Source organism: Gnatocerus cornutus, chromosome 2, assembly GCF_029298725.1.
Source record: "Gnatocerus cornutus isolate USDA-ARS CGAHR chromosome 2, icGnaCorn1.1, whole genome shotgun sequence".
Classification (NCBI taxonomy): domain Eukaryota; kingdom Metazoa; phylum Arthropoda; class Insecta; order Coleoptera; family Tenebrionidae; genus Gnatocerus; species Gnatocerus cornutus.
Genome location: NC_142234.1, coordinates 18207245 through 18229336, shown reverse-complemented (window position 1 = coordinate 18229336; position 22092 = coordinate 18207245). Strand labels below are relative to the sequence as shown.

At 36.9% G+C, this 22092-nt stretch overlaps 6 protein-coding genes across 6 annotated transcripts; 4 read left to right on the top strand and 2 right to left on the bottom strand.

The window, feature by feature from the left end:
* The first annotated feature begins 2 nt into the window (after positions 1-2).
* Positions 3-2427, top strand: LOC148179706 (poly [ADP-ribose] polymerase 1-like). Its single transcript, XM_088029569.1, has 7 exons — positions 3-104; positions 145-422; positions 471-795; positions 841-1626; positions 1673-2158; positions 2205-2374; positions 2421-2427. The coding sequence occupies exons 1-7, from the start codon at positions 3-5 to the stop codon at positions 2425-2427; spliced, it is 2154 nt and encodes a 717-aa protein (XP_087885695.1).
* Positions 2428-2847: 420 nt separating this feature from the next.
* On the top strand, positions 2848-6632 carry LOC148179705 (poly [ADP-ribose] polymerase 1-like). Its single transcript, XM_088050416.1, has 10 exons — positions 2848-3348; positions 3403-3544; positions 3602-3717; positions 3786-3919; positions 3974-4166; positions 4210-4460; positions 4510-4819; positions 4869-5639; positions 5691-6194; positions 6251-6632. Exons 1-10 carry the CDS (start codon positions 3229-3231, stop codon positions 6503-6505), a joined length of 2796 nt encoding a protein of 931 aa, XP_087906542.1. The 5' UTR covers positions 2848-3228; the 3' UTR covers positions 6506-6632.
* Positions 6633-6809: 177 nt separating this feature from the next.
* On the bottom strand, positions 6810-7443 carry LOC148179704 (uncharacterized). The gene is made up of 2 exons (XM_088029639.1): positions 7173-7443; positions 6810-7124 (listed from the first exon to the last, which is right to left on the bottom strand). Exons 1-2 carry the CDS (start codon positions 7347-7349, stop codon positions 6846-6848), a joined length of 456 nt encoding a protein of 151 aa, XP_087885765.1. The 5' UTR covers positions 7350-7443; the 3' UTR covers positions 6810-6845.
* Det (baculoviral IAP repeat containing deterin) lies at positions 7329-8115 on the bottom strand. The gene is made up of 3 exons (XM_088029640.1): positions 7952-8115; positions 7801-7899; positions 7329-7752 (listed from the first exon to the last, which is right to left on the bottom strand). The coding sequence occupies exons 1-3, from the start codon at positions 7982-7984 to the stop codon at positions 7444-7446; spliced, it is 441 nt and encodes a 146-aa protein (XP_087885766.1). The 5' UTR covers positions 7985-8115; the 3' UTR covers positions 7329-7443.
* Positions 8116-10175: 2060 nt separating this feature from the next.
* Positions 10176-12863, top strand: LOC148179702 (cilia- and flagella-associated protein 52). Its single transcript, XM_088029568.1, has 7 exons — positions 10176-10261; positions 10308-10507; positions 10554-11252; positions 11300-11475; positions 11525-11819; positions 11863-12271; positions 12319-12863. Exons 1-7 carry the CDS (start codon positions 10186-10188, stop codon positions 12861-12863), a joined length of 2400 nt encoding a protein of 799 aa, XP_087885694.1. The 5' UTR covers positions 10176-10185.
* A 1425-nt stretch (positions 12864-14288) lies between these two features.
* On the top strand, positions 14289-15930 carry LOC148179701 (cysteine-rich protein 1-like). Its single transcript, XM_088029267.1, has 2 exons — positions 14289-14525; positions 15629-15930. Exons 1-2 carry the CDS (start codon positions 14486-14488, stop codon positions 15823-15825), a joined length of 237 nt encoding a protein of 78 aa, XP_087885393.1. The 5' UTR covers positions 14289-14485; the 3' UTR covers positions 15826-15930.
* Positions 15931-22092: the final 6162 nt, after the last annotated feature.

The window sequence follows — 22092 nt, the reverse complement described above, 5'->3', positions numbered from 1 at the left end:
TCATGTTTGAGCACAGAGATGCGTTGAAACAGAGTTTGACCAAAAATGAGTTGACAGAACTGTTGGAGTACAACTCCCAGACGGTTCCTCGTGGAATTGAAAGGGTGAGTACTATCGTAAGAAAAATTTCAATATTTTCCTTAGATTTTGGATCATTTAGCCGATTGCATGACTTTCGGAGCGTTGGTACGATGTGATGTTTGCAAGAACGGCCAGTTGGTGTTTGAGAAGTTTGCTTACGTGTGCCTCGGAAGCTTGACTGAATGGACCAAGTGCAAAACACGAGTCAGAGAACCGTTACGAGTTTCCTTTGAAATTCCGCCTCACATCTCTGCGAAGTATCCACATCTGCTGGATTATAAGTTCGTGACCAGAACTCGTGTCATTAAACAGGCTCCTGATATCGAAGTTCACACACCTGAGTAAATAGTCTCTCTTTCTGTGCTTTGATTAAAGAAGTTACATTTTAGGCCCCTCTCTAAAGCAGCGAGAGAATCGCGCGCTCTTTCCAGAATGAAATTCATCATTTTCGGAGACCCAACCAGAGGAAAAGAGGCGTTGAAACAACAAATTCGCTTTTACGGCGGACAAGTCGTTACAAAAATTTCGGCTCATGAAATAGTTGCAGTTATAGCTTCACCTGAAGAAATAGCTAAAATGAACAACAGGATGAAAGCCATCAAGAAATTTAACATAAACGTCGTCACGGAAGATTTCATTGATGAGGTTCCGAATCATGAGGGAAGAATTCGTGACTTGCTTCTATCGAAACGTATCTGTGACTGGGGCACTGACGTGAGTACGAATTCTTCGCAGTAATTCCGCTAATTGTTACTTTAGATGCAACTCGATTGCGTATTGTCACGAGTGTGTACGTACAGAAGAATATTTGGGGGCTCTCGAGCAGTTAACACAGTAAGACTAGTCGTCAAAGATGGTACCGCGGTGGATCCCGACTCTGGTTTAGAAGACATCGCCCACGTCTACACTGAAGAGTCTGATAAGTTCAACGCCACGTTGTCCAAAACCGACATCCAAACCAACCAGAACACCTTTTACAAAATACAGTTGCTGGAATCAAACCGCGGGAATGACTACTGGGTGTTTCGTTCCTGGGGACGCATCGGTACCGAATACGGCGACAACAAATTAAACGAGCTGGATACTCTAGACGAGGCGAAGTTGTTGTTCTGTCAACTCTTCGAAGAAAAAACGCGGAATAAGTGGGAAGACCGGCAAATTTTCCAGAAAATTCCCGGCTTTTATAACTTCGTTGATGTTGATTACGGACGTATCAACAACACGTTGAAACGTCTGAAAGTACCAGATGAACAATCAAATTTGTCTCTTCCCGTTCAACATCTAATGAAGGTCATATTTGATGTGGATGCTATGACGGCAGCTATGCGAAGATTTCAACTGGACCTCCTGAAAATGCCGCTTGGGAAACTTAGCGAGAGGCAGATCCGAAGCGCTTTTGCTGTCTTGACCGAGCTGCAGCATCTCATTGATGCTAACGAAGGTGGTACTACACTTATCGATGCTTCTAATAGATTCTACAGTTTAATTCCTCATTCTTTCGGTGTGGGGAATCCTCCGGTACTCAACGAAACGAGAGTTATTGAGGTGAGTTGAATTTTAACACTCGTTGGGTCTTACAGGGATTTTGCAGGAAAAAGTAGAAATGTTGGAGAGCCTCCTGGAGATGGAAATTGGTTACAACTTAACCAAACAACTGTCCACAGTGGATCAACATTACAATCAACTCAAAACGGGAATCGAAGTCCTGGAGAAAGTCTCGGAGGAATACAGGATGATAGAAACGTACCTTACAAACACCCAAGGAACCACACATTTCTTCGGTCTTGAAATCAAAGAAATGTTCGCGATTAAACGCGACGGGGAAGCTCAGAGATTCGAAGCCTTTAGAAATCTGCACAATCATAAACTGCTTTGGCACGGCTCACGTACGACCAATTTCGCGGGTATTTTATCACAAGGGTTGCGTATTGCCCCACCCGAAGCCCCCTGCTCGGGTTACATGTTTGGCAAAGGCGTTTACTTTGCAGACATGGTCTCGAAATCGGCACAGTACTGCCGTTCGTTCGGCAACAATCAGACTGGTTTGCTTCTTTTATGTGATGTCGCATTAGGAGAGGTAAGTTGTTCAAATTTGGGTGTAAAAAACTAATGATTGGGTTTAGATGTACGAAAGAACTCGAGCTGAGTTTGTGGAGAGGTTACCAGAAGGAAAGCACAGCACTAAAGGTTTGGGTCGGAATGTACCAAATCCTGAAGATGCTGTAGTTTATGATGGAGTTGAAGTACCACTTGGGAAACAAATTGTTCTTGAAAACAGTCCAGCGACGTTGATGTACAACGAGTATATTGTCTATGACGTCGCACAAATTAACATTAAGTATTTAGTGGAAGTCCGTTTTACCCCGAGGATTTAAGCTGAACTGTTCTATCTTGTATTGTTATTCTAGCCTTATTCACTTGTTATAAATATAATCTTACTTTAAATACACTTCGTTTTACACCTTATTGCTTCCTCTACATATCCAGGGAAAAGGAAATGGGTCTTCAATCAGTAGTGACGATAAGGTACTGCGGCACCAGTAATGCTGTATTTTTGATTGTCTACCTTTGTGAAAACTATTTTTACATAATACAATAACCTGTTCTGTTATAAACATGTAAGTTACACGCTCCTCAATGGCTATTCTAACCCTGCTTTGTTTATTGTAAATAATAATTCATAATAAGTACTTGTGGTGCAGTTCTTCTGCTTTCTTCTCATTATTCACTCATTAAACTCATGCTAATGTGACATTATCGCAGAGTGATTAATAATTAATTCTTCAATGCCTTTACAATAATAAAGAATCCTGGAAAACATTAGTTGAGACGAGAATCATTAGTAAATGTGGTAAAAAAAATATATTCACAGGTACCACCCTCACAACTTTCTCTTTTCTCGTTGGGGGTTACCACTGTGCCCCGCCTTAAAGGTCAAGGCTTCTTAGGTTTATGTGGAAATTGATATTGCATATACATTATTAAAAGTGGCAAGACTGCTCACTTTTGAATGCAAATTCACGCTGCAGTTATCTCAAACTGCCAGTCCGTTATCAATAAATGACGTAAAACTGATTGTCGCATGAGTGGTTTCCCGCCTTTTCTGCGTTCACCATTTCTTGATTTCTTCCCAAACTAATCCTAATAATGAACACGATTGAAGATCTGCATTATTGTGCAGAATATGCAAAAAGTGGAAGATCTAAATGTAGAGGATGCAAAAATTTTATCCAGAAAGAAACCCTCCGACTTGCCTACAGAATTTGGGTAAGAAACTCCACCTGAAATCGTTTATAATTTTTACTATAATTATTAATTTAGGCTACCAGATTTGACAAAAAAATTGAGCACTGGTATCACCTCGATTGTTTCTTCGACAAACGCCGCCCAAAGTCGAAGAACGATGTCCGAAATTTTGAAAGTTTACACATTGATGATCAAATTGAAATCCAAAAAAGGCTGAGTGAGTTGTGTTAAGTTTTAATGTAAAGTTTAACACATAAAACAATCAATTTAACAGATGCATCTAGAAAACGGAAAAGAAATGAATGTAACAGCGAAAACTTCTTCATAGAGAATGCGAAAACTGGACGAGCTGCTTGTAAAACATGTAAGGAAACAATACTGAAAAACGAGGTTGGTATTATTGCTATTGTTACATGAAACTTCAGCAAAACTAAACAATACATTTGTCCCTGTTAAAGATCCGTTTTCGCGAGAAGACTAACCATTGGCATCACGTCTCTTGTTTTGATTTTGGTGATTTTAATTCTATAGATCAGTTAACAGGATTCGAGAGTTTGCAACAAGAAGATCAAGAAGCAGTGAGAAAAATATTGTAAGTAGAAGTATTTAACAACTCAACCTTGTTTTCATTAAAAAATATCTGCAGGCAAGAGGATGACCCTGTTGCCAAAAAAGCAAAATTGGACCTTGTTGAGGGACTAACAGAAGAAGAATCTAAATTATATTTTGAACAAAATGAAATTTTGTTTAAACACAGAGAAGCGTTGAAACATTTGTCCAAAAGAGAGTTAGAAAAGTTGATAAATCACAATCAACAATTCATACGGAATCAAGATGATGTGAGTTTTGTCTCCAGGTTCGTTTTGATATTTTGGGTTTCAGATTTTAGACTTCCTGGCAGATTGCATGACTTTCGGAGCTTTATATCACTGTGGTGTTTGTGGATATGGTCCATTAATTTTTGAAAAATTTGGCTACAGGTGCACTGGAAGTACTTTACCATTTACAAAATGTAAAACTCTATACAGAGAACCAATAAGACGTTCGTTCGAAATACCTTTGAGCATCTCTAAGAACTATTCGTATTTCCACGACTATAAATATGTGCGAAGAACTCGTGTCTTTCCACATCAGTAAATACTTCCAGTCTTATCGGCTCTGGTTAAAAAGTTTAAATTTTAGACCCACAAACTCCAAAATTCTTCACAAAATGAAATTCATCATTCTCGGAAAACCCAAAAGAACCGAAAAAATGTTAAAGCAACAAATTCAAAACATGGGCGGACAAGTTATTACCAGAAATTTAAGTCGTGAAGTCGTGGCTGGCATTGCTTCACTTGACGACATTACAGAAATGAACGACAAAATGCAAGAAATTAGAAGAACCAAAGTACATGTTGTTCCAGAGGAATTTGTTGACGAGGCGCCTGAATATGAGGGAAAAATTAAAGAACTGGTAGAAGCAAGATGTATTTGTGACTGGGGATCAGTTGTAAGCAGCAACTTCCAATTTAGTATACCCACTGATGATTCTTCTACAGGATAGACTGAATCATGTAATGGACAGTGTAGTACAAGTGGCAAAAAATCAAACTGTTTCACAAAAAACTGTAATTTTGGCTGTGAAAAATGGCGCAGTCGTGGATCCAAAATCAGGTTTACAGCACGTGGCTCATGTTTATTCTGATAATTCGGATAAATTCACTGCCTCTCTATCTAGAACCGAAGTTCAAAATAAAAAGAATAGTTATTACAATATTCAGCTCCTGGAATCAAACACGGGAAATAAGTATTGGGTGTACCGTTCCTGGGGTCGCATCGGGACCAAAATCGGCGATGCGAAATTAACCCCATTTGACTCTCTAGATGAGGCTAAATCATCGTTTTGTCAATTATTCGAAGAAAAAACCGGGAATAAATGGAAATATCGACATTATTTCCAAAAGATTCGTGGACTTTATACTATCCAGGACGTCAGTTATCCCGAGCCGCCGAAGCCACTTCAAGTTCCTGATCCCAGGTCAACTCTAGCTATTCCCGTTCAAAATTTAATGAACATGATATTTGATGTAGATGCAATGGAGAAAGAATTGCTGAAGTTTGAACTAGATCTTGGGAAAATGCCTCTTGGTAAACTCAGCGGAAAGCAGATTCTAAGAGCGTATGGGGTCCTTCTTGAATTGGAACATCTCATCGAGAAAGGGGCACCTGAAAAAACATTTATTGATGCTTCTAATAGATTCTACAGTTTGATTCCTCACTCTTTTGGGAGAGGAGATCCTGTGGTACTCAAAGAAACGAGTGACATTAAAGTGGGTAAAATAATTATTCGCACCTTTTTGTACTGGTTGTTATTTTTCCAGAAAAAACTCGAAATGTTGGACAGCCTTCGCCAAATCGAGATAGGCTACAGTTTAATGAAAGCTTTGCACGAATGCGACAACACAGTGGACGAATACTACAAACAACTCAAAACAGAAGTCAAGGTCCTCGACAAACACTCGGAGGAATACAAAATTATAGAAAAATACTTGACAAACACACACGGTTCGACACATCCTTTCAAGATTAACATTAAAGAAGTGTTCACTATTAAACGCGAAGGAGAAGAAGAGAGATTCCAACGATTTAAAAATCTCCACAATCATAAACTACTGTGGCACGGCTCGCGCACGACTAACTTCGCGGGTATTTTGTCTCGGGGTTTGCAGATTGCTCCACCTGAAGCCCCCTACACTGGTTATATGTTCGGCAAGGGCATTTACTTTGCTGATATGGTCTCGAAAGCGGGCCAGTACACTTGTTTGTTTGACCACAAGGCTAACCCTACTGGTTTACTTCTGTTGTGTGATGTCGCATTGGGGGATGTAAGATTTTTTTTATTTTAAACACCAACCCGGTTATATGCGGTTGTATTTTACAGATGTACGAGAAAAAGCATTTTGAATATGTGGAAAAATTGTCCGATGGAAAGCATAGTACCAAAGGGTTAGGTACAAAGATACCTAACCCAGAAGGTTATATATATTATAAAGGAATGGAAGTACCTCTTGGGCGAGAGGTAAAACTTGAAGGCATCACCTCATTGTCATTGGAGTACAATGAATATATTGTTTATGATATTGCCCAAGTTTATATAAACTACTTGATACAAGTTAGTTTTGAATCTAAGAATTAATTTAGAGGCTTGCATTACAGAAGCATGATTTTGATAACCATTTTAACATACTTTTATTCTTTTTATCTTAATATATTTCTTATATTATTATATTTATAGCTATTTAATATAAGCGATTTTATTCAAATGCAATTCTTTGTTTTCAATAAATACCATGAGAATAGAATGCCGAAGAAGCTCGATAGACAATATGTAGTACAAATAGTATGGTTTTATAAAAATCCTCGTAAATTCTGCATAATTTCAGAGAATACAGATTCCAGGACCTCTGGAAGGGAGAAAAGAACCAAAATTTAAGAGTCAGTCACTATTATATACACAATTCTATATTTTAAAGTATCTACAGGGTCCAAGATAACGCCACCATCACTAAAACTACGAAAACGGAAATCTGATAAGAATTTGCGCTGCCAGTTCCAGGAACAATCAATGTGGATTTGTCACCCAAATTGGTCTTGTCAGATCCTCCATCTCCAGACTTTCCAGTACCTCCATTGCAGAGTGGATCTTGGCAAGCTGTGTAATAAAACCTATAAGATTCATCTTCTATGATCTCATTCATGTGAAGTGGTTTATCTTCACATCCTCTATAAATGGATGCGACTTTGTCTGCAGGATCCTAAACAACATAAAATTTTTATAACAGTTTTAATAGTGGTAATCTTACCAAGTACTCCTGTCTTATTACGGTACAATATTTCTTGTTGCAATGAGTAATTGTAAGGTTTTGAGGAGCATCAACACACGTTCTGATGGCATCTTGCTCACCAACAGAACATGTGTAGCAATCCAATGCGATTGCTGAGCCACAGAAAAACAAACATAGAACTAATACTACTTTCATTATTGGAATTCACTTTAATACTACAAAAACAATTAAAAATAAAGCAAGATATTGATTAAAGATTAGATTTACAAGTTTTAAGATAACAGTCTTATCAAAGAAACTTAGAGAACAAAGCAAAGATTCGTTCAAACTGTGCTTTATCTTTTTCAACACCTTCAGTTAATAAATCTTTGACAAAACGCTCAATGAACTCATTTCTTATATCTATAAACTCTGACAAAGTGAGACTTTTTTCTGGTTTGTCCAGCTTGGCAAAGGAGCACTGTGGGGCGTGCTTTCGGTGCTCTGCCCATGGATCGTCGTCCTCATCCCAACAATCTAAATGTTTATTACACAAGAAACACCTTACAGCGTCAGGCTCAGTCCTACTCCCTTCAAATACAAAACCAGCCTCTGCCATCTAAAAACTCAAATCATTATAACAAAAACAACTCTTCTTCAATTTCACCTTTGCAGCACTACATGACGCATCGTCACTGAACACCCACGACTTATAAGTAGCCTTGCGGGTTTGCTCACGACAAAACTCCAAGTTGTCTTCAAGGGACTGCTCAAAGTGGAAAAAATTAAGTTAAGTCAAAGACATAGGAAGTTCTTACTTTCAGGATGTTTGCCTCCAAAGAGTCCGACATCACTGGTAGAGTTTAAATGTTCTTTTATCTCAATTTAAGAGGAAAATCACACGAAATTGAAGACAAACAAACGGTTCAAAAAGGACTTGAAATTTGAATAGGACGCATGCGTCGTGAAGTTGTCAAAAGTGTCAAAATCAACAGCGGGTAATTCAAAATTCGGTGTATAATTGGTCGTCTAACTCTAAATCAAGCTAAATTAATTACTCTTACAAATATTAAACTTTTTTTAAATCCGCTTTTACAGCAGTGATGAAACAAATCATGCATCCACACAATAATACGTATAAACTAAACTTAAACGATTTTTTCGAGCTACTAAAACTTTTTTAATGTCACGCACCTGTTTATTATGTTTTCCGCAGGGCTGCGTTCATAAAAACCACTCTTGTGTAAAGTTTGTGTAAAATGTGACACAAAAGCGTTTATAAAGATGCGCAATGCTTTCTGTCACTCGACTTTGAGCATTCATAAATACTACGCTAAGAACGCACAGAGTGCTCGAAACGGATTCAGAAACCCGATGAAAAACGCTCCGCATGCGCAATGTCTTGGATTTCAAATGCACTGAAATCAAAGAACTATTTCTTACGTAAAAAATCGCGAAAAAAAACGATGACGTAAACCGCATCTAAATATCTAAAATAGTTTCCGAGTCGTAATTTTTTTCACGAAAAATTGACTATCAAATTTTGGGCTTTTGAGAACATTTTCTAACGTAAAATGAGCCGAAAAAAAGAATGGCGCAAACCGCATCTCAATATCTCAAATAGTTTCCGAGATATTTAACTTTAAAAATTACGAAAAATGAGAAAAATTGAAAATCAACTTTCCGAAACTTTGATCGGCCATAACTCAGTTATCTGTTGTCGGATCTAAATTTAAATCCCAGATTTGAAATCTGCGTAAAATTCTGCGTACACAGATGTAAATAACTTGAGTTTACTCTAAAAAATAAGCGAGATATCGATATCAGAAATTTTGCCATAGTTTTAGTCATGAATTTTTGCGAAAATTTGCAAATTTCGACTGTAGAAAAATCAAAGAACTATTTCTTATGTAAAAAATCGCGAAGAAAACGATGGCGCAAACCGCATTTCAATATCTGAAATAGCTTCCGAGATATCGAGCATGAATTGTTTTGAACCTTGGAAAATTTGGCCCTCTGGCGAAAACCCAAAATTTCAAACGGCCATAACTCGGTTATTTGTTGACAAAAATTAAAAAATTATCATGTTTTTGAATTCAGCGTAAAATTCTACGTAAAATGAGACCCAAATTTGTTGAGTTTGCGCAATAAATAAACCAGGTATTGGCCAAAAACTGTTTTGGAAAGATCATTTTAGGGTGATTTTCAATCAATGTTTCCAAAATGAAAACGACGTTTAATAGCATTGAATTACACATCAGTCGAAAGAGGAGCTCAAAGTCTATCTACTGGCCAAATTTGAGATCTATCGGACAAATCGTTTACGAGTTCTGGCCAAAAATTAAAAAAAAGAAAAATTTTCATCGTTTGAGTCGTAATTTTTTTTCACGAAAAATCGACTATCAAATTTTGGGCTTTTGAGAACATTTTCTAACGTAAAATGAGCTGAGAAAAAGAATGGCGCAAACCGCATCTCAATATCTCAAATAGTTTCCGAGATATTTAACGTTAAAAATTACGAAAAATGAGAAAAATTGAAAATCAACTTTCCGAAACTTTGATCGGCCATAACTCAGTTATCTGTTGTCGGATCTGAATTTAAATCCCAGATTTGAAATCTGCGTAAAATTCTGCGTACACTGATGTATAATAACTTAAGTTTATTCTAAAAAATAAGCGAGATATCGATATCAGAAGTTTGGCCATAGTTTTTGTGATGAATTTTCGCGAAAATTGCGTTTTGTATGTAGGTGATGTACCTATTTTCAAACATTTAAATAACCACGGAAACCGTTCATAAACGCAACAACACTCTGGCGAATCTCAGAGTGTTAACTACATCACTCTGACGTCACTCGCTCCAACAGACGTCTCACTTTATGAACATACCAAAGATAATCTAAACAATCAATACATTTAAATGTACGCTTTTTAACACCGAATTGGGTGGAAGAACCCGTGTCTCCATTGACCAAACTTCAAAAGTGTTCACCATAACAACCCCTCTGTCACTTCAAATATAACAACCACATTTTCACTCCGTTGACTAAAAATGTCCGAACCAGAAACAGAACTCCTGGAAGGATTCGTCGGACAATTGGAAGTGCACGGCATCATCGGTTTTGACGGTGAGTTTAAAAAAATCACCACCAAAATGTTGATGTAACTTTAAAGGTACTACCATCAATGGTTTTGTGATCCATCCCGACGAAAAGCACGCGATTTTTCCACTAGGCAATAAAGTGACGATTCTCAACCTGGGCACAAGAGAACAGTTTTTTCTTAGTGGTCATACTAACACCATTTCAGCCATCGATGTCTCCAGATCGGGGAAATATATCGCGAGTGGTCAAATCAACCACATCGGATTTAAAGTAGTTTCAATAATTTTTTAGTCTTTTAATTAGTTTACATTGACAGGCTCGCGTCATAATCTGGGATTTCGAGACACAAGCCATCATCTCTCAGCATGAACTTCACAAAGTCCGTGTTGAAGCCGTCTCTTTTTCAAGTAACGACGAGTACTTATTCTCCATAGGTGGGCGCGATTGTGGTTCTTTGGTGGTATGGGACGTGACCCAAGGTCAGGTTATATGTGGTTCCGCGGTTGCACATGGAATTCAAGGAGACGCGACAACTATTTTGAGTATGAACAGACGAGGACCGTGTTTTATGACTGGTGGAGACAACCACATCGCGATTTGGACAGTCGATAAACAAGCTAGAAAAGTACACTCGATCGATATCCGCACCAGGAAACTCACAAGAACTATTCTCTGCATGGACGTGAATGAAAGGGATGAAATGTGCTACTGCGGTACCACCACAGGAGATGTCTTGAAAGTTCGCTTGAATTACCATCACGATACAGATGTGTTAATACCAGCGAAACAACCGGCGACTCTTGGATGCTTCACTAGAATCAGTAAAAAGAAGTTACCGGCTGGAAAAGTCGACTTGTATAGTTTAGGGGTGAAATCGATTAAGCGCTTGTTTGCTGGGCCTCTCCTCATTGGGGCTGGGGACGGTACTGTTGAACTCGTTGAAGAATCTAAGTATGTTCCAGGAAAAGAAGTCGATCCAAGAGTGAAGATGCCATCCGTGCCAACTCTCAAAATTGTAACTAATTTAAAATCAATCCAACAGTTTCTAAACGCTGATTCCAGCTCAAAACCACTAACATCTTTTCGGCCGTCACGTCTTTACAACTAATGAAGAAAGACACTGTAATATTAGCCGCGACGGTCAACTGTGAGGTCTACATGATCAATATGCAGACATTTCACACCGAGCTGACCGTAACTTGTCATGGTTCAACGATTTACGACGTGGCTTTTCCATAGTAAAAACACTAAAGAAAATTTTACCGTGACATTAAAGACCTGTTTCAGCAACTTTTCTGAAGTCTTCGCAACAGCGGGGCAAAATGACGTCCGCGTCTGGTCAATAAGAACCCGCCAAGAACTCCTCCGAATCAAAGTCCAAAATTTCAGCTGTTCGAGTGTGATATTTTCGCATGATGGAAAATCCATACTCACAGCTTGGAACGATGGAATTATCCGATCTTTCACTCCACTAACTGGAAGACTAATTTACGCAATCTTAAACGCACACAACAAAGGAGTATCAGCTCTCGCAACAAACCACGAAGGAAATCTTTTAGTCAGCGGAGGATGCGAGGGACAGGTAAAATCACCATTTTTTGACCCATCGCCTATATAAATTTTAGGTGAGAATGTGGTCCGTTTCTCCGTACCGCCAGCAGCTCATTTGCACGCTGAAAGAACACAAAGCTCCCGTTTCCGCTGTTGACATCAACAAAGCCGGAACGGAAGCTGTCAGTGCTGGTACTGATGGTACATGTATAATCTGGGATTTGATCCGTCAATGTCGCCGACATATCATGTTTGGTACAACTTTATTCATGTGTGCTCGGTACTACCCGACCGATGTTCAGATCTTAACTGGAGGCTCCGACCGGAAGCTATCCTACTGGGAAGTACTCGATGGTACTCTTGTCCGAGAAGTGGAAGGTTCACAGTCGGGAGCAATCAACGCACTTGATATCTCCGAAGATGGAAGGATCTTCGTCACCGGTGGCAACGATCAAATTGTTAAACTCTGGGACTATCAAAAAGGTGAAGTTACCACTCCGAAACTTTAATTTCTTATTAGTACCGTACAGGCATTACCACTCACATCGGAGAAGGACACTCCGCGGTCATCACAGCTACGCGTTTTAGCCCCGATCAGAAGTACATCGTGACGACTGGAGGCTCCGGCAGCATTTTTATTTGGCAGTGTCCTGAAGCTCTATTTAAGGACAGAACAGCTGAGGATAAACCAGTAGTTGATTCCGAGAGAAAAGAATCTGATGTTGATTGCAAAGTCGAGACAATTCGAGATTTACCAACTGCTAGGAGCGACACAAGTAGTGTTAAAAGTGGGAAAGCCAAGGCGATGTGTCAATGTGCGATAAGTTCTGAGAGAAATGAAGCTGAAGTTTGTGCCAAAGTCGAGACAATTCGAGATTTGCCAACTGCTAGGAGCGACACAAGTAGTGTTAAAAGTGGAAGAGCCAAGGCGACGTGTCAGTGTGCGATTAGATGTGATGAAGAGGTAGTTTCTCCTAAAAATGATTGTGGAACTGGAGAAGGAGATGCTGAGATTATACCAAGTTTAAAAGTTGGGTTACCAGAATCACTTGGAGAGAGCGGGAGGACTAAATGAAAACTTTACAATTCTGAATTTTATACTTTTGTACTCACATTTATTTTAATATATTTATTTATTAATTTGTATGGATATTATTTCACACGAGTACTTATGAAGTTTACAGAAAGTTTAGTATTACCAATAGCCAAGCTATATTTTATAATAAGTTAGGAGTACTAAGTAGTTTTGCCTTATTCATTTATTGCCCGTTAAAAATGTTCGGTACGCGTCAAAAAATCCTCAAGAATTTAAATTATAAAAGTTGTGAGTTTAAGGTGTACTTTATTTATTTTGATTCACCTAAGTCAATTCTGAGGCGTAATTTTTATTTTAAGAATTTTACTTTTGTGAAATTCTTTCTAATAAAATTAAATAAAAAAATTGATTTTATGTCTGATTGTATAATAATCTATATTTTTACAATATCGTTAGCGTCCATAAAGTGGCTCTGTATCGACAGCGTGCGTAATGAGTAAAACGGGTGCTCGTCAGTGTTAAATAATTAAAAAATTAATGCCAAAGTACAATTTAACGTTCTGAATGCGTTGTAACTTAGCATTTGATGTAATTTCACCCATTTCTTCCATTTTATGCTCGATTTAAGTTTTTTTCACTTAAACTAAAAACGGCGCACTTTAAATATGCCAAATTTAATTCTTTTGATAGAAAATTGTTTTCACCGCAATCGAAAATAAAGCCTGGTATGTAATTCGTACTAGCCCTATTGTTTGGCCTCGCTAGTTCGCCCTTTCATGAACTATAGGGCTCGTCCACAAAGACCTAAATTATGTACTTATTACATAAATAGCTACAGTTCTAAGCACAATCTTTATTTATTTATTTTTTTATGATTTTATTTTTTTAAGATAAACAAAGGTATTAACAGTTCATTAATTTCCAGAAAGAAAAGTACAAAGTACCGTCTTGTGAAAAGATCCACTGAGTACGTCAGTCCTAAAGAAAGTATAATAAAATGAGTCAATAACATAAATATGATTCATATTTATTAAGACACCTACGCACTTGTTATGTTGTAATTGTGATATTATTCTCTATCACGTATTCGAGAAACGTAAATAAAATATAAATCCAAAATAGGCAAGAAAAGCTCCTTCACTACCTTCACCTTAAACTCCGGAAACAGGTGAAGAAATAATTATAATCAAACTGCCAAATCACCCGTTCTATAAAACAGTCCTACGCTCAGTAACATTCTCAAACTCTTCTTATCAGTCTTATCAACGCGACAGTTAACGAACTTAGGCACACAAATACCTTGTTTGTGAGATCATGGTCTCCTTTTTAACTCCGACCAATTTTACTATGTAATAATATCAATTTTTTAATTATAGATATTACGTTCCACATATCGCAACGATCCTTCTTTAAGTACCGTCAACTTTCTCGCTTTTCCAGGACGACAGGCCGAAATATTGAAACTGAAAACGTGTACTTTCTACTCTGAATCACAAAAGACATACGCGTTAATAGCAAAACACTACAAATTACATCACTTTCCCAGCGGTGCAACGAATGAAATCGAACACTGGTTAAGTAAAACCTGCGTTTGTTACTCGCAGTGCTTAGTCGAAGTTGGTACTTTGTGGTGTTCAGGTCGACACAAATCGGTTCCAAACATGCCCAACTGCCCGAAATGCGAAAAGCCTGTGTATTTTGGTATGGATTTTTGATTAATTAAAGCGCGATAGTCTTTGGTAATTTAATTATTTTCTTATAACAAGTACTGTGTGGTACTGACGGTTAGTATTCAAATATTTGTACTAAAACTAACACGATTATCTATGCTGTGGCATCTTGCCGTTAATTTTTGTGCATACATTTTGCGGATTACTTGTGCCAGCGTTTTAAAGAATGATGTTTTTAGTATGAACTCAAGTCCAAAGGAGCTTATCGTACAGTTCTCTTATTTTATCACCTGTAAACAGTACGTTAAAACTTTTCCTTTACAGTGTGTGGTCAACATTGTACTCTTCGTCAAAAGTAGGTCGTGTTTTTTTTTGTACTTTTTTGTACGGTTTCTCTTTGTTTACATGAGTGAGGACTCTTTTAGTGCAAATACGTGTATCGGAAAAATCCGAAAAAAGTAGCCATTGTTACAATGTTGTCATTTACTAGTACCACTGATAGTAACAGCCAGGAAGTGCTCTGCTGACTTTTACATCCATAAAAGGAGTGTTTGTTTACTTTGCAAAATGTCTAGCTTATATTTCAACTCCGACAATGATAAAGACGAAAAATTAAATTCCTGATTTTTTCAACCTTGAGAGTGGTCAAATCTTCCTCTCATCTCACTCGCGGATCTAGCAGTTGACCAGAGATGAGTAATCACCATCTTTAGTTGGCATTTTACAAAGTTGACGTAATAATTTGTATACACACTTCGTAGACATAAAACATAACAGTTACTTCCTTCGGACATGATTCTTGACTCAATGATTTTCCAGCCTTCATGAATATTAACAACTGGACATTGTTATCACACGGAAATAGTTATCAAACTGTGGGGAACTGTGGAAAATACTGCGGCTAATTCTCTAAGGACGTATTGATTTTAAAATCCTGCTAATCCCCGCTGAGCTGTATTAAAAAATTCGAAATTAGTGAAACGGGGTGTAAAAAACTTCGCATTATAATTAACTAATGGATGCAACATTTGATAATGCAAAAATCCCACATTGATCCGTGTAAATAACAATAAAGATAAAATAGCGCAAGTTATCATTTATATAATTGCATTAATAAATTCTTATCTTTTTCAGCCGAACGCAAAACCTCGCTCGGTAAAGACTGGCATTCCGCATGTTTGCGATGTGAAAAATGCAACAAGACCCTGACTCCAGGATCTCATGCCGAACATGAAGGAAAGCCATACTGCAACCAGCCTTGCTACGCGGCCCTTTTTGGTCCTACTGGTTTTGGACGTGGAGGAGCTGAAAGTTACGTTTACAATAAATAAATAAGCAGGTCGTACATGACCAAGTATTAAAAAATTATAATTACCATTAAAATACTTTTGCATGCTTTTGTAATAATGTGTTAATCATTAAAATGAAATGTTTCAGTTGTGGTGTTTTTATCGCACATTTTGGAATTGCAGAAGTCCAAAGTTCAGTGGGAAGATTAAATGAAATGAGCTCACGTGCTCGCATATTGTTCTAAAAAGATAACACAACAAAACAAACTGCGTTTTTAATTTGCGGGGGTCAGAAAGTTTGCGAACTTTTCAAACCCGAGTAGTCCTGCTAAATGCCGATAATACAAGACTAATCTCCGTTAGTTTTGGATTTACGAAATGTGGATTATCTTTAAAGATATTTAGATAATCCAGAAAATTACATCACACTTCTAGTAACAGATTAACAGATGAGGAAATGAAAATGTGGAACATTGAAAAGAATCTAAAGACAATTCAGAGACAATCAATCGCTTAGCAAGCAAAAATGTACTATTTGAAGGCGTAAATAGACTTTTTTGATAATCTCCATCAAAATTTCTGATAAGAATACATTTGTAGAAAAATCAATAATTTCATCAAATTAAATATGCATAAATTTATCCGCACCTCTTCTAGTGAAACAATGTGACAAAATTTACGCTTGGATGAATATTGTTAAACTTATTAGGTCACAGATAATTGATACTTTTCAGGTAGTCACATTTTAAGTTTACAAAACTTGTATTCTGTATTGCATATAGCGAATGATCATTTTTATCAAATGAATAATGAATAATCCCAAACTATTTTTAATATACGAGCTGAAATCCCACAACCCGCAACCATCCTATTTGTTGTTTGTGTTGCCTGTTAAATTCTTTCTAAAATTAACTGTCATATTGGTTGCATATGCACGAATTTAACACTTAAAACAACAGAAATTCTTAAACTGATATTGCAATCTAAGCAGATCAATTCGACAAACATCACAAAACCTGTGATAAATAGAATGACCTCGCAAGTCTAATTTATGATCACATTTTTCTTCGCAAGATCACTATTTAACATAAATTAATTATTCAACAAGTTTCATTTTCGATATTAGTGAAAAAATAACTGGCGCTTTGTTTCAGAACTTCACATTATCATAAATAACTTAACAGGTTTTTGAAAAAACTTTGGAGGCCGAGTTCTGCTTTAATTTTCCAAAAAAAAAAATTAAAAAAGACGCAATTTTAGAAATGGTCTTGGGTGCAAACTTCCGGGAACGAATCAACTCGTATCCCATTCGAATCACGTCTAGTTCAAAATGCCACGTGTATTGCCGACAAAGCAATGGCCAGTGTTCGCAAAAAGTCAAATTTACGTTTTTGTTTATTGCTTATTTAATATTCCGGTGAAGCAGTGTAAATATTTTGCTCACGTTTTCATTAATAATAAACCTAAATTTGCGATAGGTAATCTGAGGATGGTATAATAAATATTAATTACATTAGGTTTTATCTAACGAGTGTTAAAATGCCGAAGGATCGTAACAAGGTTTTTCGGAGTCATCTTCTGAGAAGCGTCGAGTGGAATTTTTAATTCATTCTTTGGTCGTTTTTTGCAAATGGTCTTTTCATGTGATTGTGGCATTGAAATGTTATGTATGCAACCACTAATACACAGTTCTAATTTGCATTAATTTAATTATAACCGCAAACGCCCGTGGGTGTTTTCTTTGTATAACAAACAGTTACATGTAGGGGGGCTTGGTTTAATCCACCGGGTGTTTTGCCAACAGTGGCGTCCGGTGTTTTTTGCAAGGGTGAGTCGCCAATTTTCCCGGAACCTGGGGAAAGTTGTACGATGACCATACAAAGAGAAATCTTGTCTTCTGTGTCCTGGTGTAAACTGGTCGAGTTCGGTGGGCGTAAATCTGGCTTCTCCTCGATCGTGAGTCGAGATGACTTAACAAGATACAGCGGGTGGAATTCCTAAAACTCCATCTTTGTTGGTCGCAGAAGAAGTCTTGTATTTCCATCTCAAGCTCATTATCTCACCTTCGTCTACCTACCCATTGAGTCTCTGGAACAACTGCCAAACTCGCCAGGCCCGGTCCACTTTACACGGACACGCACCTCGCGCGATTCTACCTCTTGGACAAATATTTACATACCAGACTAACTACTAGCCTTCATTTGTAATCATCCACGTAGTTAACACCACCTGAAATTACTAAAAAACGACCACTTTTCCCAAAATATAACGTCTACCTGTCACTGTTTTGCACGATTTGCCCGCTATTATCCCATCAACTTTCAGCTAACAACAAGTACCATCTCAAATTTCCGAAATTATGGTACTTACCGATCAGGGTGTGTTGCCAACACGTTAACAGTTTTCACTTTGGTAAAGAAGCGACTTTTCGTCGGAGAATTCGTTGTATAAATAATGAAAGTATTTATGTTAATTCGACCACATAACTTGAAGATGTTGTCTATAGGTAAATTTTCGTGTTTGTGGAATGCTAAGAATAACAAAGATTCTTTTCGTCTATTACGTGCTTTATAGCACAATAAAAAAGATAAATCTTGAAATCGAAGGAGGAAAGAGACCTTGGTAAGGAAAAAAACAAAAATTTCTAACAATGGAAACAAGTCTAGACGATGTTAACGCAAATCGGAAGCTTCGTTTAAAAGAATTCAGGAAACATCTCCGTCGCTTACACCTAGAAATATGTCGATGAACAAAAATTCGCCGGTTTGTTTCTTCAAAGAACCACCACCTTGTACTGGACGTTTAAAAATAAAATACGTCAGCTGCATGCATAATCGATCATTTTTTAAAACCAAAACAAATAAACAAATAGGTAATATTTTATGTTTTCGTTGTAAAGACGCGGAATGAAAATAAACAAAACGTTTTTAGAGATAATTCGTTCTTAAAATTTTTTCGGGATTACTGTGAACTTTATTTCGGTCAGTTGGTTGCCGGAAAAATCGATAATAGTGTCGTAGTGTAAATACCAAGAAAAAAATTTATATTTTATTTTGTGTACTTTTGGTTCACATATTGTTTGGGGTTTTCCGAACCATTCATTCATTCTTTGGGATCTTTGTTTATCTTAATTCTTTTTCATGCTGTCAGCTCAGTATGTAAGCTCATTTTCATTCTTTTAAAACTCATTCCTTTAGTGCTTTCTAAACAGTTTTTAGGCTTATTTCTTCTGCTCATTTTTAGGCCCAATCTGTAGTTTTTTTTTAGGTTAAAGCTTAAATGTAGGCTTCTTCAAATTAATGCTTGTTTGTATGGTTCATTCTCAGTTTTCATTCTGTGAGGGTTTTTTAGGTGTAGGTTTTCTAAGTTTATTTTTTAGGTTCAATCTGCGCCTCCAAGTTAATATTTTTTAAGCTATTTTTTTAAGTTCATTCTTTTGGTTTGCTTTTTACAGGTGTTTTTTTAACTTATTCTTTAGGTTAATTTATGCTAGACAATACCACTCATTTTATTTTACATTTTTGCTGCTTAACTATTCTCTAGTCACTTCAGGAATCACTTTGTGTGACAACAAGAGAAAAGGGAAATTAACAGAAAAGAAAATCTTTTTCAGTGAAAATTATTACCTACCAGAGTGTTGATACTCAATTATTAAACATATTGTTAGAAAGACGATCTAACTGTTGACACAACTCTTTAATATGTTCTTTATGTGATCGTGCTTTTATTTATACAACCCATTATGTTGTTCATTGACATATCTTTCAACACTGTGTAACTAAAATTTTAATAAAAATGCCAATTGTTAGTACATTGACGTCATACTGCAGGTACATTCCGTCAGATTTTTATCACGCCAGGTAAAAATCCTCCCGTTATTATTTATGACTCCGGAATTTGTGGAAGTAAGAATCGTACCTGTCATTTCCGTTAATGAAGTAATTTACAACCGAGCAATCAGGTCTAACTCTGTCTACCTGCTCCCCCGATTTCGAATCAATGAAAGCAAGAAATCCGCGTATAATTTGTTTCTGAAGATTGTTCATTTGAAGTGTTCCGCATCTGTTTACTGTCGGCTTTTCTGGTGACAATTACGCACAAGTCAGAGGATTAAGGGTGCAGTTATGGGGGTTGGATTTTGGTTCCGGGACCTGTTTGGAGCCAAGACCGGTCCTTTATATTCTTGGAATGCCCACCCCCATTTACACGCCATTATATGTTTGCATGGGGTGCCTTTCCCAAACAAATCATCTTAACAAAGAATGCTGTCTGCTGCTTTCGAGTAGGTAAAATAACTGTACAGCTCTTCATGTGGAGCCAGTCTTATCGATGTTGACTTCCTTCCCCTAAATAAATCGATTTTTGTTATTTGTTTCGAACAAACATAATAATTAAATGAGAATATGGATTGCCGAATTTATATTTTGACGTTATCTTAACAGTTAAGTAAACAGCTTATCTTATCGACGACGTAACACGAGCACATTTTTGAATTAATGGAGTTATTGTCACTGCATGTAGGCCAAATTCTGAAATAAAAACGGGATATGGAATTATCTAGTTATGATTACATTGATATGTTGATGAATTGATGTATTGGCGTCTCAAGTGCTTTTTTTATTGACACCTGAATTATTCTGGATTTTCGTTTCTCGATTATGATTGATTTTAATGGGTGTTGTCTTTTTCTAGATAAAGGACTTTTATAAAATTCGCTGGTATTTTTGAGCAGATTTTTTCACATCTTAATTCCTATCAATAAAATATTTGGTTTCATATTTTTATCTCTTGAAAATTAATAAATGTAGCGGAGTAGATACCAGAACACCGATAAAAGTTTACAAATATGTGTGGGAACAAGTATTGTCTATTTAATCCGTTATATTTAGTTACAAGATAGTTCAGATGATACTGATAAAAAATATCTCACAAACTGAGCATTTCATATTTATTTTGATCAGTATTTTTGTTATGATTTCATTTTTCTTTGCTGATAAAGTGACTGAAAACGAGTCAAGTTCAAGAAAAGTACCAAAGCTCGGCTTTAAATTTCAAGTTTTTCCACGTACTTTGCATAACCACATAGCGGCGACAGCTCCGACTAAATTAGATCGTACTAATGACATAAAGAAATATGCAAACGTATCAATAACATGATAAGACTTTTTCTACCGATTTTAGCTATATAATTATTCCTCCGTGCGAAGAGAACCAGCCTCTATCACGACGCAAACTAGTTTATCAATTATGAAGAGCGGATATTAAACAACATCGAACGTAATATCTCCATTACAGTTTAACTCGACCGGATTCAAATAAACGAGATATTTATTTTATTCATTCGAAAATGGCTCGAGAAGACCACCAAGCTACTGAAGAATTTGGTTTGATAGCACCAGGTGAGGAATGATGTCGAAAAATTAGGTTGAATTAAATCCGGAGCGACCCCGCCTTTGGTTTAGTTCGGTTCGTTGGCGGCTTATCTAGGATTCAACTGCAGAACTGCAATCATTTAGCGCAAAATAAGAACCTGGCAGTCGGAAGATAAACAAACCGGTCGGTTCAGGGTTGGTACGACTGGTGGAGATTGTGTTTTGTTTGGCGTTAACAAGGCGATACGGTAATTAGACGGAGAATGGAGGTCAAGGAGAGGCAGGGTGGACAAAGAGCTTCGAGGCAGAAGAAGAAGAAAAGTCATTTTGGTAAATTCAGTTCTTCTGACTTTGTGTCTAAAATTAATTAAAATACTGTCATTACAGGCTGGACAATGTAGCCAATCGCTGTTTTTGCTTCCATCAGTAGGGTAGTTATTTTTCTGACGTTGGTACAAACTTTTTTGTTTTTTGGGCGGAATTTTTGCACAAAATGTAGTTTATTATTGAAGATGCTAAATTTGATTATTTGAGAGATACATAAAGGTTTTGTTAAGTTGGTAAGAGATCTGTGATGTTTTAAACTGGAAATATTAATTTTTCATATCCAAATTTGACGCTTTTAAAAAACAAATGTCAAATTGGCATATTTATATGTTACAAGTTGTTTATAAATGTTTCTAGCATCAAGGGTGGCTCTGGAATTCCTGTCGAGCACTATTTTGCCGTTTTGTTTTCATAGTGAATATAATTAATATATTCATTCACAAAACATAAAAGTTACTAAGGTTGGCGAATACAAAACTTCCTAAACGTGACAGTTGGCGAGAGTGGTATTTAAATGGGCGTTTCTAATTCTAATGTCAAAAGTTAAATTTGGCATAAATTTTACTTTGTGCGAAAAAAATGAAAGAAATTGATAATTTCTACATTGACA

Coding starts and splice junctions, on each gene's coding strand:
- LOC148179702 (XM_088029568.1), top strand. CDS start 10,186: ATGTCCGAACCAGAAACAGAACTCCTGGAAGGATTCGTCGGACAATTG. Junction 11,253..11,299: donor CCGTGCCAACTCTCAAAATT/GTAACTAATTTA, acceptor CGCTGATTCCAG/CTCAAAACCACTAACATCTT. Junction 11,820..11,862: donor GCGGAGGATGCGAGGGACAG/GTAAAATCACCA, acceptor TATAAATTTTAG/GTGAGAATGTGGTCCGTTTC.
- LOC148179701 (XM_088029267.1), top strand. CDS start 14,486: ATGCCCAACTGCCCGAAATGCGAAAAGCCTGTGTATTTTG. Junction 14,526..15,628: donor CGAAAAGCCTGTGTATTTTG/GTATGGATTTTT, acceptor TATCTTTTTCAG/CCGAACGCAAAACCTCGCTC.
- LOC148179706 (XM_088029569.1), top strand. CDS start 3: ATGTTTGAGCACAGAGATGCGTTGAAACAGAGTTTGACCAAAAATGAG. Junction 105..144: donor TTCCTCGTGGAATTGAAAGG/GTGAGTACTATC, acceptor TATTTTCCTTAG/ATTTTGGATCATTTAGCCGA. Junction 796..840: donor TCTGTGACTGGGGCACTGAC/GTGAGTACGAAT, acceptor TTGTTACTTTAG/ATGCAACTCGATTGCGTATT.
- Det (XM_088029640.1), bottom strand. CDS start 7,984: ATGTCGGACTCTTTGGAGGCAAACATCCTGAAA. Junction 7,900..7,951: donor TGGAGGCAAACATCCTGAAA/GTAAGAACTTCC, acceptor CACTTTGAGCAG/TCCCTTGAAGACAACTTGGA. Junction 7,753..7,800: donor CGTCATGTAGTGCTGCAAAG/GTGAAATTGAAG, acceptor TTGAGTTTTTAG/ATGGCAGAGGCTGGTTTTGT.
- LOC148179704 (XM_088029639.1), bottom strand. CDS start 7,349: ATGAAAGTAGTATTAGTTCTATGTTTGTTTTTCTGTGGCTCAGCAATC. Junction 7,125..7,172: donor TAATAAGACAGGAGTACTTG/GTAAGATTACCA, acceptor TATGTTGTTTAG/GATCCTGCAGACAAAGTCGC.
- LOC148179705 (XM_088050416.1), top strand. CDS start 3,229: ATGAACACGATTGAAGATCTGCATTATTGTGCAGAATATGCAAAAAGT. Junction 4,167..4,209: donor TCATACGGAATCAAGATGAT/GTGAGTTTTGTC, acceptor TTTGGGTTTCAG/ATTTTAGACTTCCTGGCAGA. Junction 6,195..6,250: donor GTGATGTCGCATTGGGGGAT/GTAAGATTTTTT, acceptor TGTATTTTACAG/ATGTACGAGAAAAAGCATTT.